General features: G+C 36.5%; 1 protein-coding gene across 3 annotated transcripts in view; it reads right to left on the reverse strand.

Annotated features, from left to right (window-relative positions):
- Positions 1-5,982: 5,982 nt before the first annotated feature.
- EPS15 (epidermal growth factor receptor pathway substrate 15) overlaps positions 5,983-22,766 on the reverse strand; it is a 163,027-nt gene continuing 146,243 nt past the window's right edge. For 2 of the 3 annotated variants that reach the window (XM_073233918.1, XM_037021845.2), the window contains 4 exons: positions 14,604-14,680; positions 13,182-13,347; positions 10,726-10,916; positions 5,983-8,324 (listed from right to left, as the gene is read on the reverse strand). In XM_073233918.1, coding sequence (XP_073090019.1) covers positions 8,178-8,324; positions 10,726-10,916; positions 13,182-13,347; positions 14,604-14,680 — 581 coding nt within the window. In that variant the 3' untranslated portion in view covers positions 5,983-8,177. The remainder of the gene's footprint in view (positions 8,325-10,725; positions 10,917-13,181; positions 13,348-14,603; positions 14,681-22,766) is intronic. The other variant, XM_037021847.2, reaches the window with a different exon arrangement.

Raw genomic sequence — 22,766 nt, forward strand, 5'->3', positions numbered from 1 at the left:
ACTATTCTAAACACTTTACATGTACCAACTCATTTCATCCTCAAAAAAATCCAATCAGGTATGTCCTTGTACTATCTTGATTTTTATAATTGAGAAAAGTGAGACAGAGGATTAAATAATTTGCAGAAGACGACAAAGGATAGTTAAGTGGCAGAGCTAGGACTCAACCCAAGCCACCAGACTCAAATCTGTATCCAAGTCTGCCTACCATACAAGCTCTTAGAACACATTTACGAATGACTTTCTCAAAGCTTATCTTACTTTGAATGTCATAACCACCCCAAGATAGAGCAGGTTTTATTCTTCCCCTTGCTCTGGAGTCAGACTGCCTGGGGTTAGAATTTTGGCATCACCACTTGATAGCTGTGCATGACTTCAGGCAACTTACATATCCTCTCAGTGCTTCAGTTTTCTCATCTGTAAAATGGGGATAACAACACTATAGCTTTTCTTCTTCCTTCCTAATTACAACCCTTTAATAGAATTCGTGCCTCATATTGAATTTACCGAGTATCATAATTCCTCCAAGTGGTAAAGACACCTCAAGACAAAAGCTGGGCATAGAAGCCACAGGGTATAAATCTGCAAAGAAGTAAAAAGCTAACCTTTTCAAACAATATGGCTTCTCTCTCACTTACCAACTTTACATCTCCCTGTATGGCCCCGGAAGATGACTGGTTAGCCAGAGACGGGTAAGATTCCTCAAGGGAGGAACAACCTAAGACAGGCACAGTTGCAGGGGGGCCATCAGGTGAGAAATTGGGGATCAACAGTGGTGAAGCTTAGAACCTCACCCCACCCTGTTTTGAGAGAAATCTTCTGCATCCATGGATGTTTTGTTGCCCTTGTCTAGCTTGGATTAACACTTAGTCTACAGGCACACACCTGATCATCTAAATTTGCTCTCTTACAACACTAAACTATGTTCTCTACCTTTATCTTGCATCTACCTACCACTTCAGCATTTTATTAAAAATAATAATAGAGAAATGTGGTATCCACATATAAATCAAGTATAAAAATGAAACGAATATTCATATTTGAACTGTTTATAGTTCATAATACGTGATCAAAACGAAAGTTTCTGTGATGACTGCCCTTGTACTGTTCACCATGTAAGAACTTATTCACTATGTAAGAATTTGTTCACCATGTAAGAACTTGTTCGTTATGCTTCAGAAGATTGGAGACTGACGAGAATTAGGCTTGAGATGGATTAATGATTGTGATTGAGCATTGACTCCCCTATACAGAATTTTATTGTTGTTAACAACCATTTGATCAATAAATATGAGATACCCTCTCAAAAAAAAAATGGGGATAACAACAGCACATATCACAAGGGCTGTGAGGACTAAATGAGTTAAGGCAAACTAAACAGAATAGTGTTGGACATATAGTGTGTTATATGTTGTATGTTATATGCTTATGTGTTGGGTTAAGAGATTTATTCAACACACAGCCAGCAAATGGTAGGCCAGAAATCTTCTCAGGAAGCTGTGATGAATCAGGGTTTTCTTTGAGAACATCAGTTCTTGTTTAGGGCCCACAGTGCTTGATCTCTTGCTGCCACTTAGGCTTAAAGGGCTGCCTTTAAAGGGCAGGTGTAGAGAAGGCAGCCTGGTGTGGTGGAAGAGCAAGTCTCCGAGCCAAGGCACTGGGGCTGGAACCTGGCTTGGTTTCTACTAGGTTGGGGAGTCTTGGCCAAGTCACTTCCATCTCTCTATACCTTGTTTCCTATCTAAGTGTTAGGAGGATTAAATAGGGTAATATGTATATTAAAAGCCTTACTGCCAGGCTCAGGGAAGTTCCTCAATAAGAGTCAGCTACTTTTCCTTTCCACAAAATAACTCCATCCTCTCAAGTTCTGACTCCTGAGGAAACAAGAAAGGCTGAAATTAAGCTCTTAGGTCTTGGGCAGCTGAATATATTCTGTACACTTTTTTGGTGGGGAAGAAAAAAATAAGTGGAGTATTTTTGCAAAGACACACATGACCTCCATGAGATAATCTTTTACATTATTAACCTAGATACATACCATTAGGACCTACATTTCCTACTTGAAAAGAAACACTTAAAAAATCATTGCTTTCAAATATGTTATCTTGTGACCTGGTATATATTCAGTAACAAATTCTGCTTCATGATTTTTAAAATTCTGCTCATTAACATACTGAAAAATTTTCAAATGATGTGTCAGATTTGCTTCAAAGTAACATGAAGGGTGTGGGGAAAATCTAGTTCCTATGGCCAGGATCCTCATCTGACCCTAAGCTACTTGATGATGTAATTGGTGTACTGTTAGGCTAATGCCTCCACAACCGTAGGCAATGAGCTATTATTGATTAATTCACTATATAAAGAGCTCCACCCAGTGCTCTGGGCAGAGACAGAGACAAAGGTGGATTCAGACCTGCAGACTGCTGGATGCAGACTTAATTCTAGTGCTCAACCTACCACTGTGAGAATAAAGCTGGGTATAAACCCTTTTACCCCAAGAACATTCCGTTGCCATTTCTTGGTTTCATGGAACCCCTAGTGAACTTGCCTGGGGCTGAAACCCTCAGGTAAGACATGGGGAAGTGGGTAGGAATATAGATAAGTTAAACTGGATATAAATCAGTAATTATTGAAGTTCCTTATTGGTATATGGGCATTCATTCTGATATACTACTCTGTTTACTTTTTTTTCCATGCTACCCTATTCACAAAAACTGGTTTTATGACCCCACTAATGTATTACAACCTGCTGTTCTTTGAAAAACATCAAATTAGAAAGTAAAACTATGCACATTTCAAAAGGATCCCATACTTCACAGATTAGATGTACCTTTATTTCCTTCAAGTAGCATTTTCTCAAGGTTTAAAGGGAAAAAGGCCAGCTTACATGTTCAAACCATTACTGATTAAATACCAACCAGAAGTTAAGATTAAAAAGGAAAAGCCTTCTAAGGAGTTAGGATTTAACCTGAGTATGATGGCCATCAGTGCCATAATTTACTGTAGGATAGCAGCAGATTTCGAATCTAGAAGAATCTGACTGCAGCATGGAGGATGGTTTGGAAGCAGAGAGAAAAACAGATCGGTGTCAAGATTAGGAGGCTTTGGTAAAGGCCTAGAAGAGAGATGGGAAGGCCTGCTGGGCAGTGACACTGGGGATGGGGAGGACAGATGTGAGAGAGATTTAAAAGGCAGAATTTTTAGGACATGTTGATGGTTTGGAGGATGGATCAGGGGGGCCTGGCACATATTTACTCAATAAATAGGACCAATGAAAAGGCAGAATTAGAGCCCAGGGGCTGAGATGCTTCACTAAGAACTTAGAAATTGGGGGAAGTCAGCCTCAGGAGTTAAAGTCCCCATACAATGGGTGAAAGCAAAAACATGCAAAGTCACCCCAAAGAGATATTATAGCTACCAAACCAGACTGTAACCTGATTAAACATATTAATCTAAAAAACATGTTCATCAGAGGGGCCCAGGCAACCCTGGCTAGAGAGAGAGAGAGAGAGGACCTTTGGAGGCAGGAGGCATTCAGGAACTGGAAAGGGAGGAGTCTTGGTTCAATCAATTGTGGGCATTCCAAGTCCTATGGCAATTTTTACTAGAAACTGATGCTCTGGTCTCTACGTCAGTCCCTGTGAACTTGCTCATTAGGAACTCAGTCTCTGTTTTACCGATGAAACTCAGGTTTTAAACTTGAAGCTCAGACCTTGGTCTATTCACTAAAGTAATGAATACCACTTAAGTGAGGCCTCCCGGCAGTAAGAGGTACACTATAGATCCATGAATCACAAGTATTTTAACGTAAGTTTTTTTTTTTTTTCAGCAGAGCAGAGTAACTGAGCATGGATTCTAGAGCCAGACTGCTTGAATCCTAGCTCTGGCACTTTTAAACTCTGTGGCCTTGGGCAAGTTATTTACCAGCCTTTCCTCTGTAAACTGGAGTAACAGCACCTGACTTAAAGGATTGTTACAGAGATTAAAATAAATCAGTATATGTAACGTGTTATAAATAGTAGTGGCACACAGTAATCACTGCCTGTTAGCTTACAATTACTATTTTTAAAAATTCTATCCACAAGAAAGATTGCAGGCACTTTACACTATGAAGCAGAATCTACAGGTCAAGTATAGAATGACAGGGTGCAAGAGCATTGCAAACTAACCGAGTGAAGAATAGAGACGTGGAAGTTAGCCTCTACTCCATTGGCTCTCACAGTGAGGTCTACAGGTCATTAGCATCATCTGGGAACTTGCTAGAAATTCAAATTCTTGGGTCCCACTCTAGACCTACTGAAATCAGAAACTCTGGAGAGCAGGATTTTTAAGCAACCTTCTAGGTGATCCTGATGTTTGCTAATGTCTGCAATCCACTCCTTTTCCCTTACCACCTACATCCATCAGACTCTAAGGCCTGTTAATTCTCCTACCTTGGTCCCCTTCTCCCAGGCCTCAGCCACAGCCACATCTAAGCCACACCATCTCACCCGAATGCCTCCAGCAGCCTTCACCTGCTCTCCCTGTCGTTCCCGCTTTCCTCCTGAAGCACTCCTCCACCACCAGTGAGATCTGTCTTACACACAAACACAGCCATCTCATTCTTTGGCCGACAGCCCTAAAGTCTAGTCCCAACAAACTACTTCGGTCCTCGCTGCTTGCTTGCGCACTATACAGCGTCCTAACCCCTTGTCTTCCACGTACTTGTGGCCTCTCCCTAGAATGCCCCATACCTTTGTGTGGCAAACTCTTCAAAATCTGCTCTTTGCCTACCTTATTGTGGATTCGTTCCAGAGTGCTGCTAGCACTGATAGATTATTTTTCATTTTTGCTACCTTTATGGTTTTATAATCAGCTTTTCTTTAATAAAAGCAAAGTTGGCCATTGCCCCTATACACGTATTTATCACTTAAGATAATATTAATAACTAACAATGGTTGAGTGCTTGCATGTGTCAGAAACTACTCTAAATCTTAAGAATTAAATAGAATGAGGTGAAAAATGTTTTATAAGATGCCATGTGCAGTATGCTTGAAACCAATATAAGATTATATATCAATGATACTTCAGTTAAAAAGCAAAAGGAAAAAAGATGCCACGTGCTATGTAGGAGGTCTATTTCATTAATCTGCAAGAGCAGAGACTACATGGATTATTCTATTTATCATATTTCTTCTCTGGCTTCTCACCTTGAACAGGAATAGAGACTGATGGTTAAACTCTGGGGCCAGTTACCTGGATTCAAATTACAGCTCTGCCACTTACTGGCTGTATGACAACTGTAGCTGTGTAATTACGGCACCTCTACTGTAAAATGGAGACAATAATAGTATCTATAAATACAGGGTAAAAATTGTGAGGATTTAATGAATTACTATATGTAAAGCATTAAGGATCCTGCCTGGAGCTTAATACATGTTTCCTATTTATCATGACCTGTTCCTAGCATTTCATATAAACAATTTTTTTTCACACAATGAGACATAGCAAGGCAAACTAGAAAGAGGATCATGTTTTAGAATCTGAGAGACAAGAGTTCAATTACTGGCTCATCCACTTATTGATGGCTGATCCATTTATTGATCCACTCATCCACTATATGATCTGAAGTACATTATTTTGACTCTTTTGAGCCTCAGTCTCCCCATTTCTAAAACAGTAATAGTACTACTTGGGGTTGTTGTGAAGATTAAACAAGAAACACACAGTGTTTAATATGGTGCTTCACATATAATGTGCAGTCACTATTTTCATTATTAATAATAAAATTGCTGAATTTGTTTAATTAAAACAACTATTAAAACACTGTCAAAGTCAAATCCTTCAAAACAATCCTGTGAGTTTGGTATTAAGTTCATTAAATGAGCAAAATGCTCATACTAATCTATGCTGACTGCATACCTGCTCCACCTTAGACACAGCATGGACATAACAGACAACCGTGCAAAACTCCATTTAAATAGGATGTACAGACAGACAGTATGCGTTACTATTACTGAAAGTTTATTGTTCTCATAATTACCATATGTAGAAGATGGTTGAATTTGAGTAAGTAGTGCCACTTAGCTCTCAGGAATACTCATCTGTCCTTTCCAAGTACAGGCTCTGGAGCCGGAGTCAACAATGTAGAATATAATCACAAACGATTCTACAACACTCACCCTACACAAGTGAGCATGGATATATATGTATTTATATAATATAGACATACTTTTATATTGGTCCACTGAGTGTACATATTTTAACAAAAGGTAAGAATCTATGTAATCCAGTTCAACATATATAAAACTGGGGTATGCTTATTACATTGAAAGTCGGTGTTTATAAGTTACAGATTTTTAATATTTTTAGAATTTTTTTAATTAAAAAAAGAAAACTTTAAAAGCATTTCCAACATCCACTCATTTTCCCAGTGCAAAAGAAAGTTGTTCAAGTCAACTTACCTTTTTCCTGATGTATAAGGGGAAGAAAAAAAAACCCAAAAAACACTACTTATCACAACTCCCACTACCTTCTCCATCAACTTTTGCAATAATATCCTTAGGTCACTGGATTAGTTTATCAAAATGAAAGCCTTATGGTTATTATTCAGCCTTTGCTTCACATGTATGACTTTTATGCTGAAATGTTTCAATTTATAAAAGTAGAAAAAAGTTAGCAGTCCAAGAAAGTGGTTTCAGTTTTAAACTGTAGCAATCCAATTGTGTGTGGAGGGGGGAAAAAGCACCATTTCAAGATGAAATGAATTACATATTTTGGAATTTATTCATAGGCTAGGCAATAAATTACTTTGATTAACATAGATCAATACCAGCTTGACTTGGTGACCATAGACTTTTAATTAGTTATAGGTGTATTTTTCTTTATCTTGGTATTTAGTACATTATCTAAGTCAGTAACTGATGTTTAAAAAAATGAAGATTACAGTTTATAGCCTGCTTCACAGTCTATTTCAAACTGTCTGCTGGGTCAGTTTTATAGGAGACAGGCTTTCAATACATGAAGAGCTTTGACAATTTGGCACGTCTCTCCCCTCCTAGTTAAAAAGACAAGATTCTTTTTTGCTAACCTGCCAATTTTATAGGTGAAAAATATCAACAGAAAAAACTATTTTAAACCATAAAGATGGATAAAAAGCAGTAATATGATTTAACAAGTCATTTTTTTCATTTATATTCAGTGGAAGTTTTTACATTTCAAGTAATTGAGCTTTCATTAAAGAAAACAAGGAAAAAAATACATATACAAAAAATTGAAGTACCTTCCAGTTCTAGCTCATTAAAGTTTCTTCTGCAAAAGTACAAAAAAAAACAAAAAAACCACACACCTGAAAACCTATCATGAACTAAAGGCAAAATACCTTGGCTGCCATGTTAAGATTTTTGCTTACTTTATACTGATAGGTATGTTTTAGATGATAAATTTTTTCCACTGTGTCACACTTAAAATTATGGAGAGGTATTTGTTAATCTAAAATTCTTTAAATCCAGAAAAAGTTTTTTTAAAATATTCTTCACACATGATGCTTTAATATTTTTATTTAGGAAAAGATTGAGTCTGAAGCTATGATGGGTCAGTCTAAAGCATCCCTTTTTCAATAATGGAGTCAATTTGTGCAAAATATTTTACCTTGTCTATAAAAAACAAACTGAACAGTATTTTGATTATAAGGAAGTACAAACATGCGCTTTAGCCAATTTTGCACTTCCATAGAAGAAATAGGATGTTCTTTCCATTCTCCTTCCTCAAACATCCAAATCACAGAAGAATTCTGCTGCAAACTTTAAGAACCCTACTGGCTATCATCGGAGTAACTACAGGATAAGGGTATCATGGGGTGAGCCTATCTCTCTATATTCTGGAGGGCAGAAGCTTGGGTGCTCTAGCTTTACATGTGAAAGCAGCACAGGCAGGCAAAAGCTCACAGTAATGCACACCAGAACAGGGGCCTAGGTGACGTGGTCTGACTGGGTCCTGCTTTTAAGGGGGCCGAGGTGGTGGTGGGGGCAAAAAAGACAAATCTGAAATAGAGTAAAAAAGAACTTTTGTCACATTTACAGGAATCTCAAACCTTTTATATTCCCATGCTCATAGGTAGTTTTGATACACTTTGTAAATAGTTTCAGTATTCAGGAAGAAGAGTATTGTATGGTTGACAAAGGACAGGAGAATTGTCTTCATGCTTCTGATATCTCAGATTTGCTGAGCGCAATAGCCAGTTCTAAGTCTTCTTGCTCTTGCTGATTCAGTCGGGCAAGCCTCTGCTCTTCCTCTCTCTCACTTTCCCTCTTGGCCCATTCAATCATATCTTCTTCAGAGGGATACTGCCATTTAAAAGACAAATGAACAAATGAATAAATTCATGAGTAAAACAAAAATAAAAAGAAAAACAGTTTTTACAAAGGACATTACTACTTGTTTCATGAAGAACTCTGGGAATAGTCATATATATCACTCGCTCAATTTTTTTTCCCGAAAACATGTTTAGCTTTACCAGTTATTAAATGTGGTTTAATTTAAAAAATAAATGCAAGCTCTATAACATCTTACTTCGCTGATGGACAGTGACTGCAATGGGGTTGTGGGGGGACTAGATAATATGGGTGAATGTTGAAACCACATTGTGGCTCATGTGAAACCTTTATAAGATTGTATATCAATGATACTTAATTAATAAATAAACAAACAAATGCAGTCTACAGATAGAAAGTCTATAAAACATTAAAACATCATTAAAAAAAGTAGAAATGCTTAAGGTGAATTACACTTAAAATAGGAGAGTATTATATTAGCCTTTTTACCTAATGTAAAATGTTTACTACTTCAACTTTAGTGAGTATCCTCTCATGATAAATCATTTTAACTTACTCCCACTGGTGAGGTCCTACCTTATCTTAGCCCGTAGTTCTTCAGAGAAGAACTATGAAGCCAAGAATATACTGATTTTTCTATACATAACATAAGAGTACCGGGTACACTAAACAAGATGTGGACCAAATCACTTTTTAAATGTATTATAGAGACTTTGGCAGGCACTGAGAACTTTCTGATCCAGTCTAAATAAAACCTTAACACAGGTAATTATTAGGTCAGGCAACTATTTGTATCCACCCCAAACAGCAACTTTGGAGGATACTAAATAAAAAAATTCTACTTGGTTTCATGTCTTGTCATATAGAGGAATACTGTAATAAAATGAATACCACAACAGGATGAAATGACAGAAAGTGTCAGGTTTTCTGAAAATCATAGTTTTTTACTAGGGAATTAGAGAGCCTTTGAAACTTAACAAATCTTTCATGAGAAAAGGAAGTCATTTTTAGCATGAGCTGTTTTATATTATATTAAAATTTTGAAGTATGAAATAAGCAAAAGCCCCAGCTATTGTTTGAGACTCATTACAACCAGGTTTTGGCTTGCTGAAATCATGCTGAAGATATTTAATGCCACAAACTGCCAGAAGGTTATTTATTTTATATTAAGAGGATAGTAAGGTCCTAAAAGAGTAATTCTGGAGTCTATGCTTGAAACAAATTCCATCTAATAGAAGTTAAGTTAGTATAGTTTTGCCTCTCCATTTTCCACCATTTAAAATATTGACTCCTATTCTGTTCCTTCACATTCAGAAGAAGCCACTGAAACTTCGAGTGCAGATACAAAAGCTGAGCAGCTCTGTCTAATTCTGTCTGCCTTAGGTACATGCAGACTCCTGCCTATCTCCTGTGTAGCTACAGATGGCTGCTGGGGTAAAGTGACTGGCTGAGTGATCTAATGCTACACTGAGGGAGACATTAGTTTTCTAGGGGTCACCTGAACACTAGATTTCCTATTTCCAAAAACATCTCAAGGGCTCAAGGTGACAGGTAAAGAAATATTCCATAGACAGTGATAATGTAGGCCATTGTCTGAAAGAAGTCCTGGAAAACGAAACTGTTAGCTACTCTAAAAATTTTATTTAAAAAAAAAACCTTGTTTTTATCTGAATAATGACAGACTATATGGCACTGCTTTAGTGATGCCCTCATAGGTGGTTACCCTGTTCTTCCTTCCATTTTTTTACTCTTCTGCTTATTTTTATTTGAGTCTGATCTGGGAGAATGAAGAATGAATACAGAAGGCTAGTGAATTAGAGCCCTCCCAATAATTAGAGCTGTTTAGCTCTTGACAATTTTATTTATTTCATAAAACTGACATTTACATTTTAAGAACACTACTAGATAAAACCAGAGTTTTACTTTCTAGTCAAAAAATCCCTGGCCCTAGCCTCTCATATAATAATTGCTGACTGGTCATCAGAAATCATTAAAGCTTTATACACAAACACACATTCACAGTTACAAATACACAAGCTCATTATTGGCATTACTCATCCAGTGCGCAGACAGCAGATGACTCTCTAATAGCTCACCATCAATTATAATTTGCAAACTAATAACTGGCAGGATTTTATTGATATTGTTTCCCAAGACTAAGAGGCAGGCTTGTAAAACAACTGGTATCTATCACAAGAACTTTTAAAATCATTTGTGCAATGGAATAATTTTGGAACCATCAAAACACAGTCAAACAGAGATTTTGGTTGGGGAAAGAATAATGGTCATTTTTAGTATGTTGGTAAATTTAGTTGAAATGAGCAAATTTGGCAGACTCCAAAGTAATCTCTGAAAACTCTTCAAATTGTAAATGGAAAGATATTCCCCCAAACAGCCCATTCACAGTACTTACAGCACTGAAGTTAGCAAAATTGCTTGGGTCAGCCTCTTTACTGGTAGTGGTAGTAGTAGAAGTGGAAGTGAATGGATCACAAAACATATCAGGATCTTTTTCTTTGGGGCTATCATTGTCAGGGAAAGGCTGAAATGGATCATTCAGTTTAAAGGGATCAGAAGCCTCCAATTTGTTGATGGGTCTTTTCCCTGGATCAAAATCATTACAATTAACTCAACCAGCAAATATGGCAAACACAAACACACAAGCACATGAACACAGGAAGCATTAAAGAACTGGGGGTAGGTGAGTGCCTAAAACACATTCTTAATACAGTCTAACATGGCCACACCAAGAGTCTGCCCTCAAATTTTTCACACACAACCTCTCAAATGCATTCCAGCTCTATGTAGCTAAATGAAAACACAGCAAAGGGGAAAGGAGGAGATGGGCCAGGAATCACATTTTTGCCCATAGAATAAACCCTTTCTTCCCCAAAGCAGCATGTTCCCAAGAAGAGAGAGAGGAAAGGATAAAACAGGAGAATAACAAAGAATAAAGACAGAAATGGCCTGTGCTGTTAAACCCTCACCTGATACAGTTATTCACTAGCGGCAGTAAGGGCGAATGACCTTTGAAAAATACCAATATTCTTATGATTTTTCTCCAGACCTTTATACAACAACTGGGAGCATAACATTAAAAATTACCTTGGCAAACCCCACTGACTTTTTGCCATCTATAATATTTCAAACTGAAGAACAAAGAGAATTTGAACCCCATGGCCTAAATCTTTATGGTTGCTGATTAACTAATCTTTGGCCAAACAATAGCATATGGTTGCTCATTAACTCATCACCATTTTCAAACAAGTTCTCTAATTTTAAAGTCATAAACTTAGTAGTTCTTGAAAAAGAACAACTACAGATGTTAAAATATCTTCATACATATTTTTTTCCTAAAATGTGGTAAGCTGGTAATCATAACAGATTCTCTCTATCACTGTAGCAGCTTACAAAAGATGTCATATCTCATATTTCGATGGATCCTTCCAATAGTCCTGTGAAGGCAGGCAAAGTTGGAATTACTGCAACCATCTAACACATCAGACAGGTGAGGCTCTGACACTGCAAATGACACACTCAAGATCACAGGGCTAGTCAGAGGAAACCAGAACCCAAATCTTTAAGCAACTAATCCAGTGCTCTCGCGCAAACCACACTTCTTTTCTTGATCTTTCTATAGTGATATATACTCACTTTGCTGAAGATTCTTAAATTTATTTAAGTACATTCTTTCAGATTTTAAAAATAACTTCACTATTGGCATCACATAGGTGTAAAACTTAAATAAGCAAATTAGCTCTTGTTTTTTAATATATATTGACAACCTTACCCTCTAGCCATGTATGTTACAGGCTACATTCCCTTAAAAGCATAGAAACCACATGATTTGTTTACCTGATTTTTCAACAGATAATTGAGTATTAACAATTGTATATGTAAATCTTTAAGTCAAAGAAGAAAAAAAGAATCTGCCTAAGAAATACCATAGGGAGATTATTATGAAATGGCAAGAATAATAATCTACAACTACTGTGGCTGAAAATTTACCAATGAAAGATATATGATTAAAACAACAATGTACCAGATGTATCCTCTCACATAACAGCCTAGAAGCATTACAACTACACAGAAGATTTGCCTTTTTGGCCACTTCTCATGAACCTTATTATCTTCATTAAAAACAAAACAAAAAAAACTTTCCTCTGTATAGCGCTAAAAACAAACATATAAAAATAAATAAAAATATTAAGAATTCATTCTTAGGCCAAAAAAATTACATTTCTAAAGTTAAGGAGTCTCCTATCACATGAAGTAAAATTATATTTTCCTTAAAGAAAAACAATACTTTCTTTTAAATCACCATATTGCTGAATTCTGGGTACCAAAGAGACCATATATTTTCACATTAAATGATTTAAGGAAGACTTCACATTTGGCTGCAAAGAAAGGGGACTTCAACTTAATCTTCTCATACAGATATTAATTAAAACACTGACATGCAGGAAACTGTTGTTCAAATGGTCATCAGTAAGCTTCCAAAAAGGAACAAATTTCATCAATACTTTCATTTTTCCCTTCACTGCCTTTCTAAAATGATTTGAAAATAAATTAGCTCTTAAAAAATTTAACATAAATAAATAAGCTCTTGCCAGAAAAGTAGTTTATGACAGTTACATATGCTAGCTTCTTAAGCACATATCTGTAATTCTCTAGTTTTACATTTACAGAAAAAATACAATTCTGTATTTTCATAAAAAATAGGTCAGAACAGGTGACAGCAGCAGGCTTCTGCCATGTTTTTTCATTTGTTTAAGGCCCTTTATATAAGTTTATAAATAAGGTCTACACAATATTTTCAGCAAAATAAAAATCATCTAGTGGATTTAGGAAAGATTCCAGCTTTCATACCTGGTGGGGGGGGACAGGGTCTCGTAGGTGTTCCAGTCTTTGGTGGCAGTGCTGGGGGCATATCTTCACTTTTGACTGTTGTTTCCTCAAGCACATTTTTTGTAAAGACCACATTGCTGACAGAACTCGATGAGGCTGCTGAACTAAAAGGATCTTCATTGTTGACCTTTGTTGGAAAAGAAATGTTGATACACGGTTATGTATATTATATTCACCAAACCACACTGACATTTTAGTCTTTGCATTCATCAGAGCCAAAAGGAAGAAATTTTTTTTTAATTGTTCTATTTTGAGTAGTGATTTTAACATCACTACTTACTAAGAACAACAGATCATACCAAAACAAGGCAACTCTGGATTAAAGCTTTGTCAAGCTTCAGGCACTAAAAAAACACCTGAGACCCATTTCAAAGGGACTGTATGTCTTTCCTCAAATGAGTATCTGATCCAAATGTAATCAAAGAAAAAATACTTTTTTTTACTCCACACTCGCCAATGCACTTAAATATAGGAAAGATGTAATACTAATGCCAAGGAAAGTGGCATCTTGAAAAACATTAAAGACAATTTGAAAGTTTATTTTTTAAAGCAAACTGAGCCCATGGAATGATAAATCCTGCCTTTCTGATATGTGGAATAATGCAAGAGTCCCTTTTCTATAATGAATCAAATGATTTTAGATCTATTTAGGCTAATGTTTCTCTATAGTAGCACTACTGACATTTTGGCTTGGATAGAATTCTGTGTCGTGGGGAGGTGGACAGTAGGATGGTTGATTTTATCGCTGGTCTCTGTCCACTAAATATGAATAGCCCCCTTCCCCAGTTGTGACAACCAAAAATGTCTCTAGACACTGCTAAATGTTTCCTGGGGGTGGGGGAAGAGGGGAAATAACACCCAGTTGAGAACAAATGATAGAGACATTTTGACATATACTCTAATTTACTCTTTGGGCCTGAACCAATTGAACTACACTGGAAAATAGATAGTGAGCATATAATGCCGGACTATGTACATGAATTGTCTTAATACTGACTCTAATGGCCTCAGAACATAAAACCAAATAACCAGTGTGGAGAGGATGGAATGAATGCCCAGATTTTACAGCTACTGACCCAGACTGTCAACAGGGAAAAAAATGTAGTTCAATTGGAAGAAACGTGTTTAAAAAGGCATTAGACTCTTAAAAAGAAGTTGTTGGACAAACTTATCAGAAAATAAGTACCATCACCATTGTCTTTATGTATAAAAATATGTCTACTTTAATTACATCTTCTCTTTCATTTCTGTCTGAAATTAAGAGTTGCTATGACTTACTGAAATCAAGATGCAGTGTCTGTGAGGATTAAATGGCTGAAAGGAAGGATTGCCTCTATGGTAGAGACAGTGTATTTTATCCCCCTGCTAACCACTGCAGATTACCTTTGACAATGTGCTGAAGTCAGCAAATCCATCTTCAAATGATTCACTTCCAAAAACAGAAGCAAAGGGGTCTGTGGCTAAAATGAATAAAGAAAATCAATGCGGTAAGGCAGAAAGACATCAAATTTCACATTCTCTTTGATTGATAACATCCAGACAGATGGAAAATATCTAATCTCAAATATGAGTTCTTGAATTTATGGCTCAAGTCTACAAAGACAGTAAGCAAATTGATATTTCTATAATATGTATTTCTTTGTATAAATCAAGTGATGAATGACTTAAGATCAAAAACAGGTAAATTCTATATAAAATGTTTAAGGCTTTGAAACACATATTGCTCCCATGCAATTAAACTATTTGTAATAAAGACATCAAGAAGTAAAAAAGGATGGGCTCCATTATTTTCACATTCCACACTCATCTTTTAAGGCCCACTTTAAATGTTACCTCATCCACAAAGCCTGGAATAACCTAGGTGTCCTTAATTCCCACAGCAAGATGTGATTTCTTCCTTCTCTGTGGCACTGCTGTAGTCTAGTTTGTACTGTGGTTATCTGTGATTGGTATATTACTCTTATTAAACTGTAAGGTCCTTAAAAACAGGGAATAAGTTTTATCCAAAATAAAAAAAATTTGTTGACGATATGCCAAATCTAATTCAGCTGCTACCCACCAGAAGCTCACAGTCTAGAGAGAGACATGCAAATAAAAATAATAAACAATTTAAATGAGCTATTGGAGAGGTATGAAAAATCTTTAGTGGAGTCACTACTGAGAGAATCTGAAAATTAGAAAAAGAAGCCATTACATTTGAACTAGGTAAATAAGGAATGGGGTTTGCCAAATGGATGGAGGTGGGGGAAAGAATACTATTCCAGGCAGAAGGAACAGTAGTAGCAAAAGCCACTGCGTATCACTGACCCACAGGCATGAAGTTATCTGTTCATCATAATGCATAGACTAATGCTTTTGCCTGGAATGAACAGATCTATTTTGAGAGAGGCTTCACCATTCAGGCATAATACCTATGAATAAAGTCAAAGAAAGTTTATAGGAATTGCTGCTTGATATAGGAAAGCAGAAAGAAACAAAGGAAAAAGAACTGCAAAAAAAGGGTAGGACAATCCAAAATATATAAAGAAATATATGTGAACACCTGAACACCAATAAAGCTAATAACCCTATTAAAAAATGGGCAGAGGATATGAACAGACAATTCTCCAAAGAAGAAATTCATATGGCCAACAGGCACATGAAAAGATGCTCCACATCGCTAATTATCAGGGAAATGCAAATTAAAACCACAATGAGATATTAATTCACACCAGTTAGGATGGCCAACATAGAAAAGACTAGGAACAACAAATGTTGACAAGAATGTGGAGGAAGGGGAACCCTCCTACACTGCTGGTGGGAATGTAAACTACTTCAACCATTGTGGAAAGCAATATGGAGGTTCCTCAAAAAACTAAAAATAGAAATACCATTTGACCCAGGAATTCCACTCCTAGGAATTTACTCTAAGAATACAAGTTCTCAGATTCAAAAAGACATATGCACCCCTATGTTTATCGCAGCACTATTTACAATAGCCAAGATATGGAAGCAACCTAAGTGTCCATCAGTAGATGAATGGATGAAGAAGATGTGGTACACATACACAATGGAATACTATTCAGCCATAAGAAGAAAACAAGTCCTACCATTTGCAACAACATGGATGGAGCTAGAGGGTATTATGCTCAGTGAAATAAACCAGGTGGAGAAAGACAAGTACCAAATGATTTCACTCATATGTGAAGTATAAGAACAAAGCAGAACTGAAAGAACAAAAGAGCAGCAGAATCACAGAACCCACAAATGGACTAACAGTTACCAAAGAGAAAGGGTCTGGGGAGGATGGGTGGAAAGGGTGGGAAAAGGGCAGGGAAAAAGAAAGGGGGCATTACAATTAGCATGTATAATGTGAGGGGTGGGTACAGGGTGGGCTCTATAACACAGAGAAGACAAGTAGTAATTTTACAGCATCTTACTATGCTGATGGACAATGACTGTGAAGGGGTATGTGAGGGGACTTGGTGAAGGGGGGTGCCTAGTAAACATAATGTTCTTCATGTAATTGTGGATTAATGATACCAATATTAAACAAATAAATAAATAAATAATAAAAATAAAAACAAATAAAGGTAATGAACATGCTGGAAAAATATATGAAAGCACAATTTATAAAACCATCTATAATCTCATCAGAAATAACCCTTAACCAATATTTAACATACTTTCTTAACAGCATTTTTTCCTGGTATTTTTTTCTTACATATTTGAGATGATACTCTTCTGATATGCTTTTTTGTGAGGTGTGAATGATAAAGCTACCTTTTAGGCATGTCACTTGTTATCCCCTTGCCTTGCTTTTAATTAACAATATTCATCATACCTGACATATTATGTATTTCTTTATTGCCTATCTTTCCCCTATAAGCTCTACAAAGACAGGAACTTCATTTTAACTATTTTATATTCAATGCCTTGAATAAGCTCTGGTAAATAGATGACACATTTGTTGAAAATATTGGGGAAAAAAATGGGGACAAAAACCATCTGTTCAGTAAGGGTCATCCAAACAGGTATCATTTCTTAGCACAACCACTGACCAACAACAAACAAAGGAAACCAGTTTTAGGTTCACCATCCCTAAGGAACAGCTGCCCAGCAGAGAATCCTGGGAGCAGGAAGAAACTTTTTACCCTATGCCTATTTATAACCCATAAGATAATCAAATTCAAGCTCACAGAAAACCTTCAGGAGATACTCATGAATAATTTGAGGTACAGAGGTTGGTCATTAATAAAGGATCTATCTCTCAAGCTGGTCTCCAATTCATTCACTCATTAACACTCATTCGTCCACTCATACTTACTAAGCATCTATTATGATCAAGGATAGGTACTAGGGATTTGGCAGGGATAATACCAACCTTCAAGGACCTCATAATATAACTGTGAGATATACATGTACACAATGGCTACACAGTTTGTGTTCAAGTTCAAAGACAGCAAACCTAGTGCTTTTGTGGAATGGGAGGAGAAGCAACACCTATGTTTATGTGCAAGAGGCAAAGATGACTTTACAAAAAGTTTCACTTTCTTTTACTTGTGGAACGAAAGGACGTAGAAAAAGAGTGAGACATACACATACTATACACAAATATACAAATAGAAGCTGCTCATAAATACACATTTCTCCATTAAAAAATTAAGTGTACTCGAAGAGACAGTCCTGTGGACAGGCCTGTGGTTTGCGAAAATGGAGAAAATTAGAGAAGAAACATGAAAGAAAGCACAGGTTAAGAATAATAAAACATAAAATCTGCATGCTTAGCTTAAGTCATTGCCTGTAAAAATTAAGAACTACTTGGCACTTTAGTACTACTAGAGCAAAGATGCTCTGGGGAGGCCACAAGCTCCCTTCTACATCTGCAGGATGTTTTTATAAAGCTTTAATTAAGAGTTGAAAAGATTCTACATTTTCTAAGTCAGGAGTTAGTAAAATTTTCCTTGCAAACAATTTTCTAGCATAGAACTAATCTCATTTAAGATGAAGTGGAAAAAACTTTTACAAGTCAAAATAAAGTGTGTGTAGAGACCAAGTTACCTGAATTTGCTTTCTTAAGTTTTCTTTCTTAGTCTGCAATGTGTCTACCAGGAGCAAATGTTAAAAAGACCCCAGTGTGAGTATAACAACAAAGCAAAACTGAAGGAACAAAACCGCAGTAGACTCACAGAACCCAAGAATGGACTAGCAGTTACCAGAGGGAAAGGGGTTGAAGAGGGTGGGTGGGGAGGGAGGGAGAAGGGGATTAAGGGGTATTATGATCAGCATACATAATATGGGGGGGCATAGGGAAGGCAGTATAGCACAGAGAATACAAGTAGTGACTCTATAGCATCTTATTATGCTGATGGACAACGACTGCAATGAGGTTTGTGGGGGGATTTGATAATATGGGTGAATGTAGTAACCACAATGTTGCTCATGTGAAACCTGAGCATAAGACTGTGTATCAATGATACCTTAATAATAAAAAGAAAAGACCCCAGTGTGAGACAAAATATCAAAAATCTTTAATGTCCTTCTGTCTCTATCCTAACTACTATGCTTTAGAGGCAGGAGTGGAATGATTTATCATTTAACTTTCAAGAGTAAAAATGTACCTTTGTGTTTTTAATTTATTTTGAAAGCCTATACTTTTCTTATTCTGTGAGATTAATGTTTTTGCTGATTGAACACTAAATTTCCTGGTGAAAAAAGGACAGGGATATAGGGGCATGAGTAAAGCAGGCAAATGTTAGTGACTTGGCTATGTAATGCCACCTCTCTGAGGCTCAGTGATTTCCAGATGTTGGGATATTGTGAATGAGTAAACTAAATAAATATATTAAGAACCTATATACATACATAAGTAAGGGGGAAACAAATTAACAATAAGAACTAAAAAAGTCCATCTTTCATTTCACAAACAAAAGGACTTTAAAGGCAAAAAAAGAAGAGAAAACCATCTTAGATTAAAATAATTCTTCCCAGGAAAAAACAGTTGGCAGTACTTATACATACATGCACACACGTTCTCTCCCTCTGTTTCTCTCCCCATTGTTCTTATTTCACTTGGTAAATTACAAGTAATATTAGCCTATACTTAGGAATCACACATTAAAAAGAAGTAGTAGGAGAAGGAGGAGTACTAGTGACAGCAGCCATCATTTACTGTGATACATAACACAATAAATACTTTGACCTAAATTACCTCATTTAATCTACCCAACAGACCCATGAAGTACAATAATTAACCTCGATTTTTAGTTTAGGGAACTCAGACTAAGAAAACCTAAGAAATTTTATCTGAGCAAGTTCTGGTAGTTGTACTCAAGTACCTATGCCCTAATCATAACAACCCCTCTCTAGGCTATTTATGTTTCCATTCACTTCAAAATCTTATGACAATGTAGCAGATTCTAGACAAATCATTCATTTCTTCAGCGGGCAATCTGTAAGCCTCTGAAATGTCCCAGAAGCTCTGGGGTGGGAGGGTAGGGAAGCAACCTAGGATGACTTCCAGGTCTCTGCTTGGATAACTGAGTAGATGGTACCATATTAACAGAGATAGAGATGTGCAGTATTGTTTTATATTTCAGAGGACAGATGACTTTACTTTCAGATATATATCTGTGACACAGTAAATAGAAGACCATCAATATTTATACATATAATACAGATAATATGTAACAGTATATTAAATTATAATACAAATAATAAAAAAATTATAAACATACACACACACACACATATATATATATATATATATATCCAGAGCACAGGGCCAGTGACTTATATTTTTGGTTTAACAATCTGGTCCAATGTTAAGAAAGACAATTCTGGCAGTCATGCAGATGACAAATTGGCAGGTAAAGAGACTGCAAGCAATTTAATATCACAGTCCAGGTAAAACATGATGAAGGCCCTACAAGACTGAGCATAAAGAGGAACAGATAATCAGGATCCATATGGGGGTAAAACAACAGTACTTGCCAATTTATAGGAAGTGAGGAATGATAGAGAGGAAGTCTACAGTGATTGGCTGAGGGTATAATTTGAAGGCAGAGTCGGTAAGATTTCCTGACAGCTTAGGGGTAGAGTAAGAGAAAAAGAAAGAATAGGGGTTGGTTCTATGGTATTAGGTCCTACCAATGTTAAAGATGCAATTATGTGAATTAAGACACAAGAGTAGCATCTGGAGAGGAAGATGGTATGTTCAGTGTTAGATATGTTGCATCAGGTGGGTCTACCAGATACTCAACTGAGATGTCAGCAGGTGGTTGGATATACAAGCCTAGAGTTCAGGAAAAAAGATGTGGCTAGAGATATAAATCAGTATATAGATAATATGTGAAGCCATGAAACCAGATGAGATCCCCAATGGAGTTCAGGCAGAAAAGAAAAGAGGTCCAGGACCTAAGACTTGGAGCAATACAATATAGAGAAGTTGGGAAAAAGAGGACAAATCAGCAAAGGCCACAGAAGGAACGCCCAAAGAGGCTGATGGAAAACCAGAGACCTCATCTGAATGTGGTTCCATCTATTACTACTTTTTTAGCCTTGTGAAATGGCTTCATCTCTCCATGTCTTGCTTTCCCTTGTTTATATATAATGCCAATTATCTCATGTAGTTGCTGTGGGTATTAAATGAGACCAAGTATGGAAATGGTTAGCATATAGAGTGCTGGAACTGTGCAAGTGTTCAATAAATGGCATCTATCATTATAAGGATTAATAACAATAAATCTTAGCTCCCTCCCAGGTGATTATAGTCATTTATTCTAACACTTCTCAGAAAATGAGTTAGGGCCTGGAATTGAAAGAGAAGACAAAGGCAATAGAAACCTTGCCATTACCTGACTATTCCTTTATTTATAAATAAGCTTTACCAAAATGTCTATTTTTCTGTGAACATGCCTTATATATCCTGTTTCCATTCCTTGCTCATGTTACATTCTTTGCTTTACATACTCTTTCTGTATCTACTTACTAAATTCCTAGCCCATTCTTTCAACAGCATACCACAAAAGCCACCATGTAATTTGAAATCATTCATGTTTATCCTAAGTGGAGACAATCTCTCTTCCTTTAAATTCTTGCAGCTTTAATGAACTCTTACAGCACTTATCATTCATTTCCTTAGTGTGATAATCAAGAGTGAATTATACATACATAAACTTTTTGCTTTATTCTCTTATGTTATCCTTTCTAATCATATAATATTCCTAGCAATATATTAGTTCATCAGGTCAATAACGAGTCTAAAAAAGCATATGTATTTTAGAAAGGTGTAATTTAAACAATGTTACTACAATAAGCCTTTTAGATATCTTATTTGCTGTCATTCTAAGTTTTGGTTTAAATTAATAGCCAGCAACAAAAACAGACCCATAGACCAATGGAACAGACTAGAGAGCCCAGATATAAACCCAAGTATATATGGTCAATTAATATACAATAAAGGAGCCATGAACATACAATGGGGTAATGACACCCTCTTCAACAACTGGTGTTGGTAAAACTGGACAGCTACATGCAAGAATGAAACTGGATTGTTGTCTAACCCCAAACACAAAAGTAAACTCGAAATGGATCAAAGACGTGAATGTGAGTCATGAAACCATAAAAGTCTCAAAAGAAAACATAGGCAAAAATCTCTTGAATATAAACATGACCAACTTTTTCCTGAACACATCTCCTTGGGCAAGGGAAACAAAACCAAAAATGAACAAATGGGGCTACAACCAGCTAAAAAGCTTCTGTACAGCAAAGGATACCATCAGCAGAACAAAAAGGCATCCTACAGTATGAGAAAATATATTTGTAAATGACATATCTGACAAGCAGTTAACATCCAAACTATATAAAGAACTCACATGCCTCAACACCCCAAAGGCAATAACCCTATTAAAAAATGGGCGGAGGATATGAACAGACAAGTCTCCAAAGAAGAAATTCATATGGCCAACAGGCACATGAAAAGATGCTCCACATAACTAATTATCAGAGAAATGCAAATTAAAACCACAATGAGATATCACCTCACACCAGTAAGGATCGCCACCATCCAAAAGACAAACGACAACAAATGTTGGCAAGTTTGTGGAGAAAGGGGAACCCTCCTACACTGCTGGTGGGAATGTAAATTAGTTCAACCATTGTGGAAAGCAGTATGGACGTTCCTCAAAAAGCTCAAAATAGAAATACCATTTGACCCAGGAATTCCACTTCTAGGAATTTACCCCAAGAATGCAGCACTCCAGTTTGAAAAAGACAGATGCACCCCTATGTTTGTCGCAGCACTGTTTACAATAGCCAAGATATGGAAGCAACCTAAATGTCCATCAGTAGATAAATGGAAAAAGAAGATGTGGTACATATACACAATGGAATACTATTCAGCCATAAGAAGAAAACAAATCCTACCATTTGCAACAACATGGATGGAGCCAGAGGGTATTATGTTCACTGAAATAAGCCAGGCAGAGAAATACAAATACCAAATGATTTTCCTCATTTGTGAAGTATAACAAGAAGCAAAACTGAAGGAACAAAACACAGCAGCAG

The sequence above is a fragment of the Manis javanica genome, chromosome 4 (assembly GCF_040802235.1).
Source record: "Manis javanica isolate MJ-LG chromosome 4, MJ_LKY, whole genome shotgun sequence".
Taxonomy (NCBI): Eukaryota; Metazoa; Chordata; class Mammalia; order Pholidota; family Manidae; genus Manis; species Manis javanica.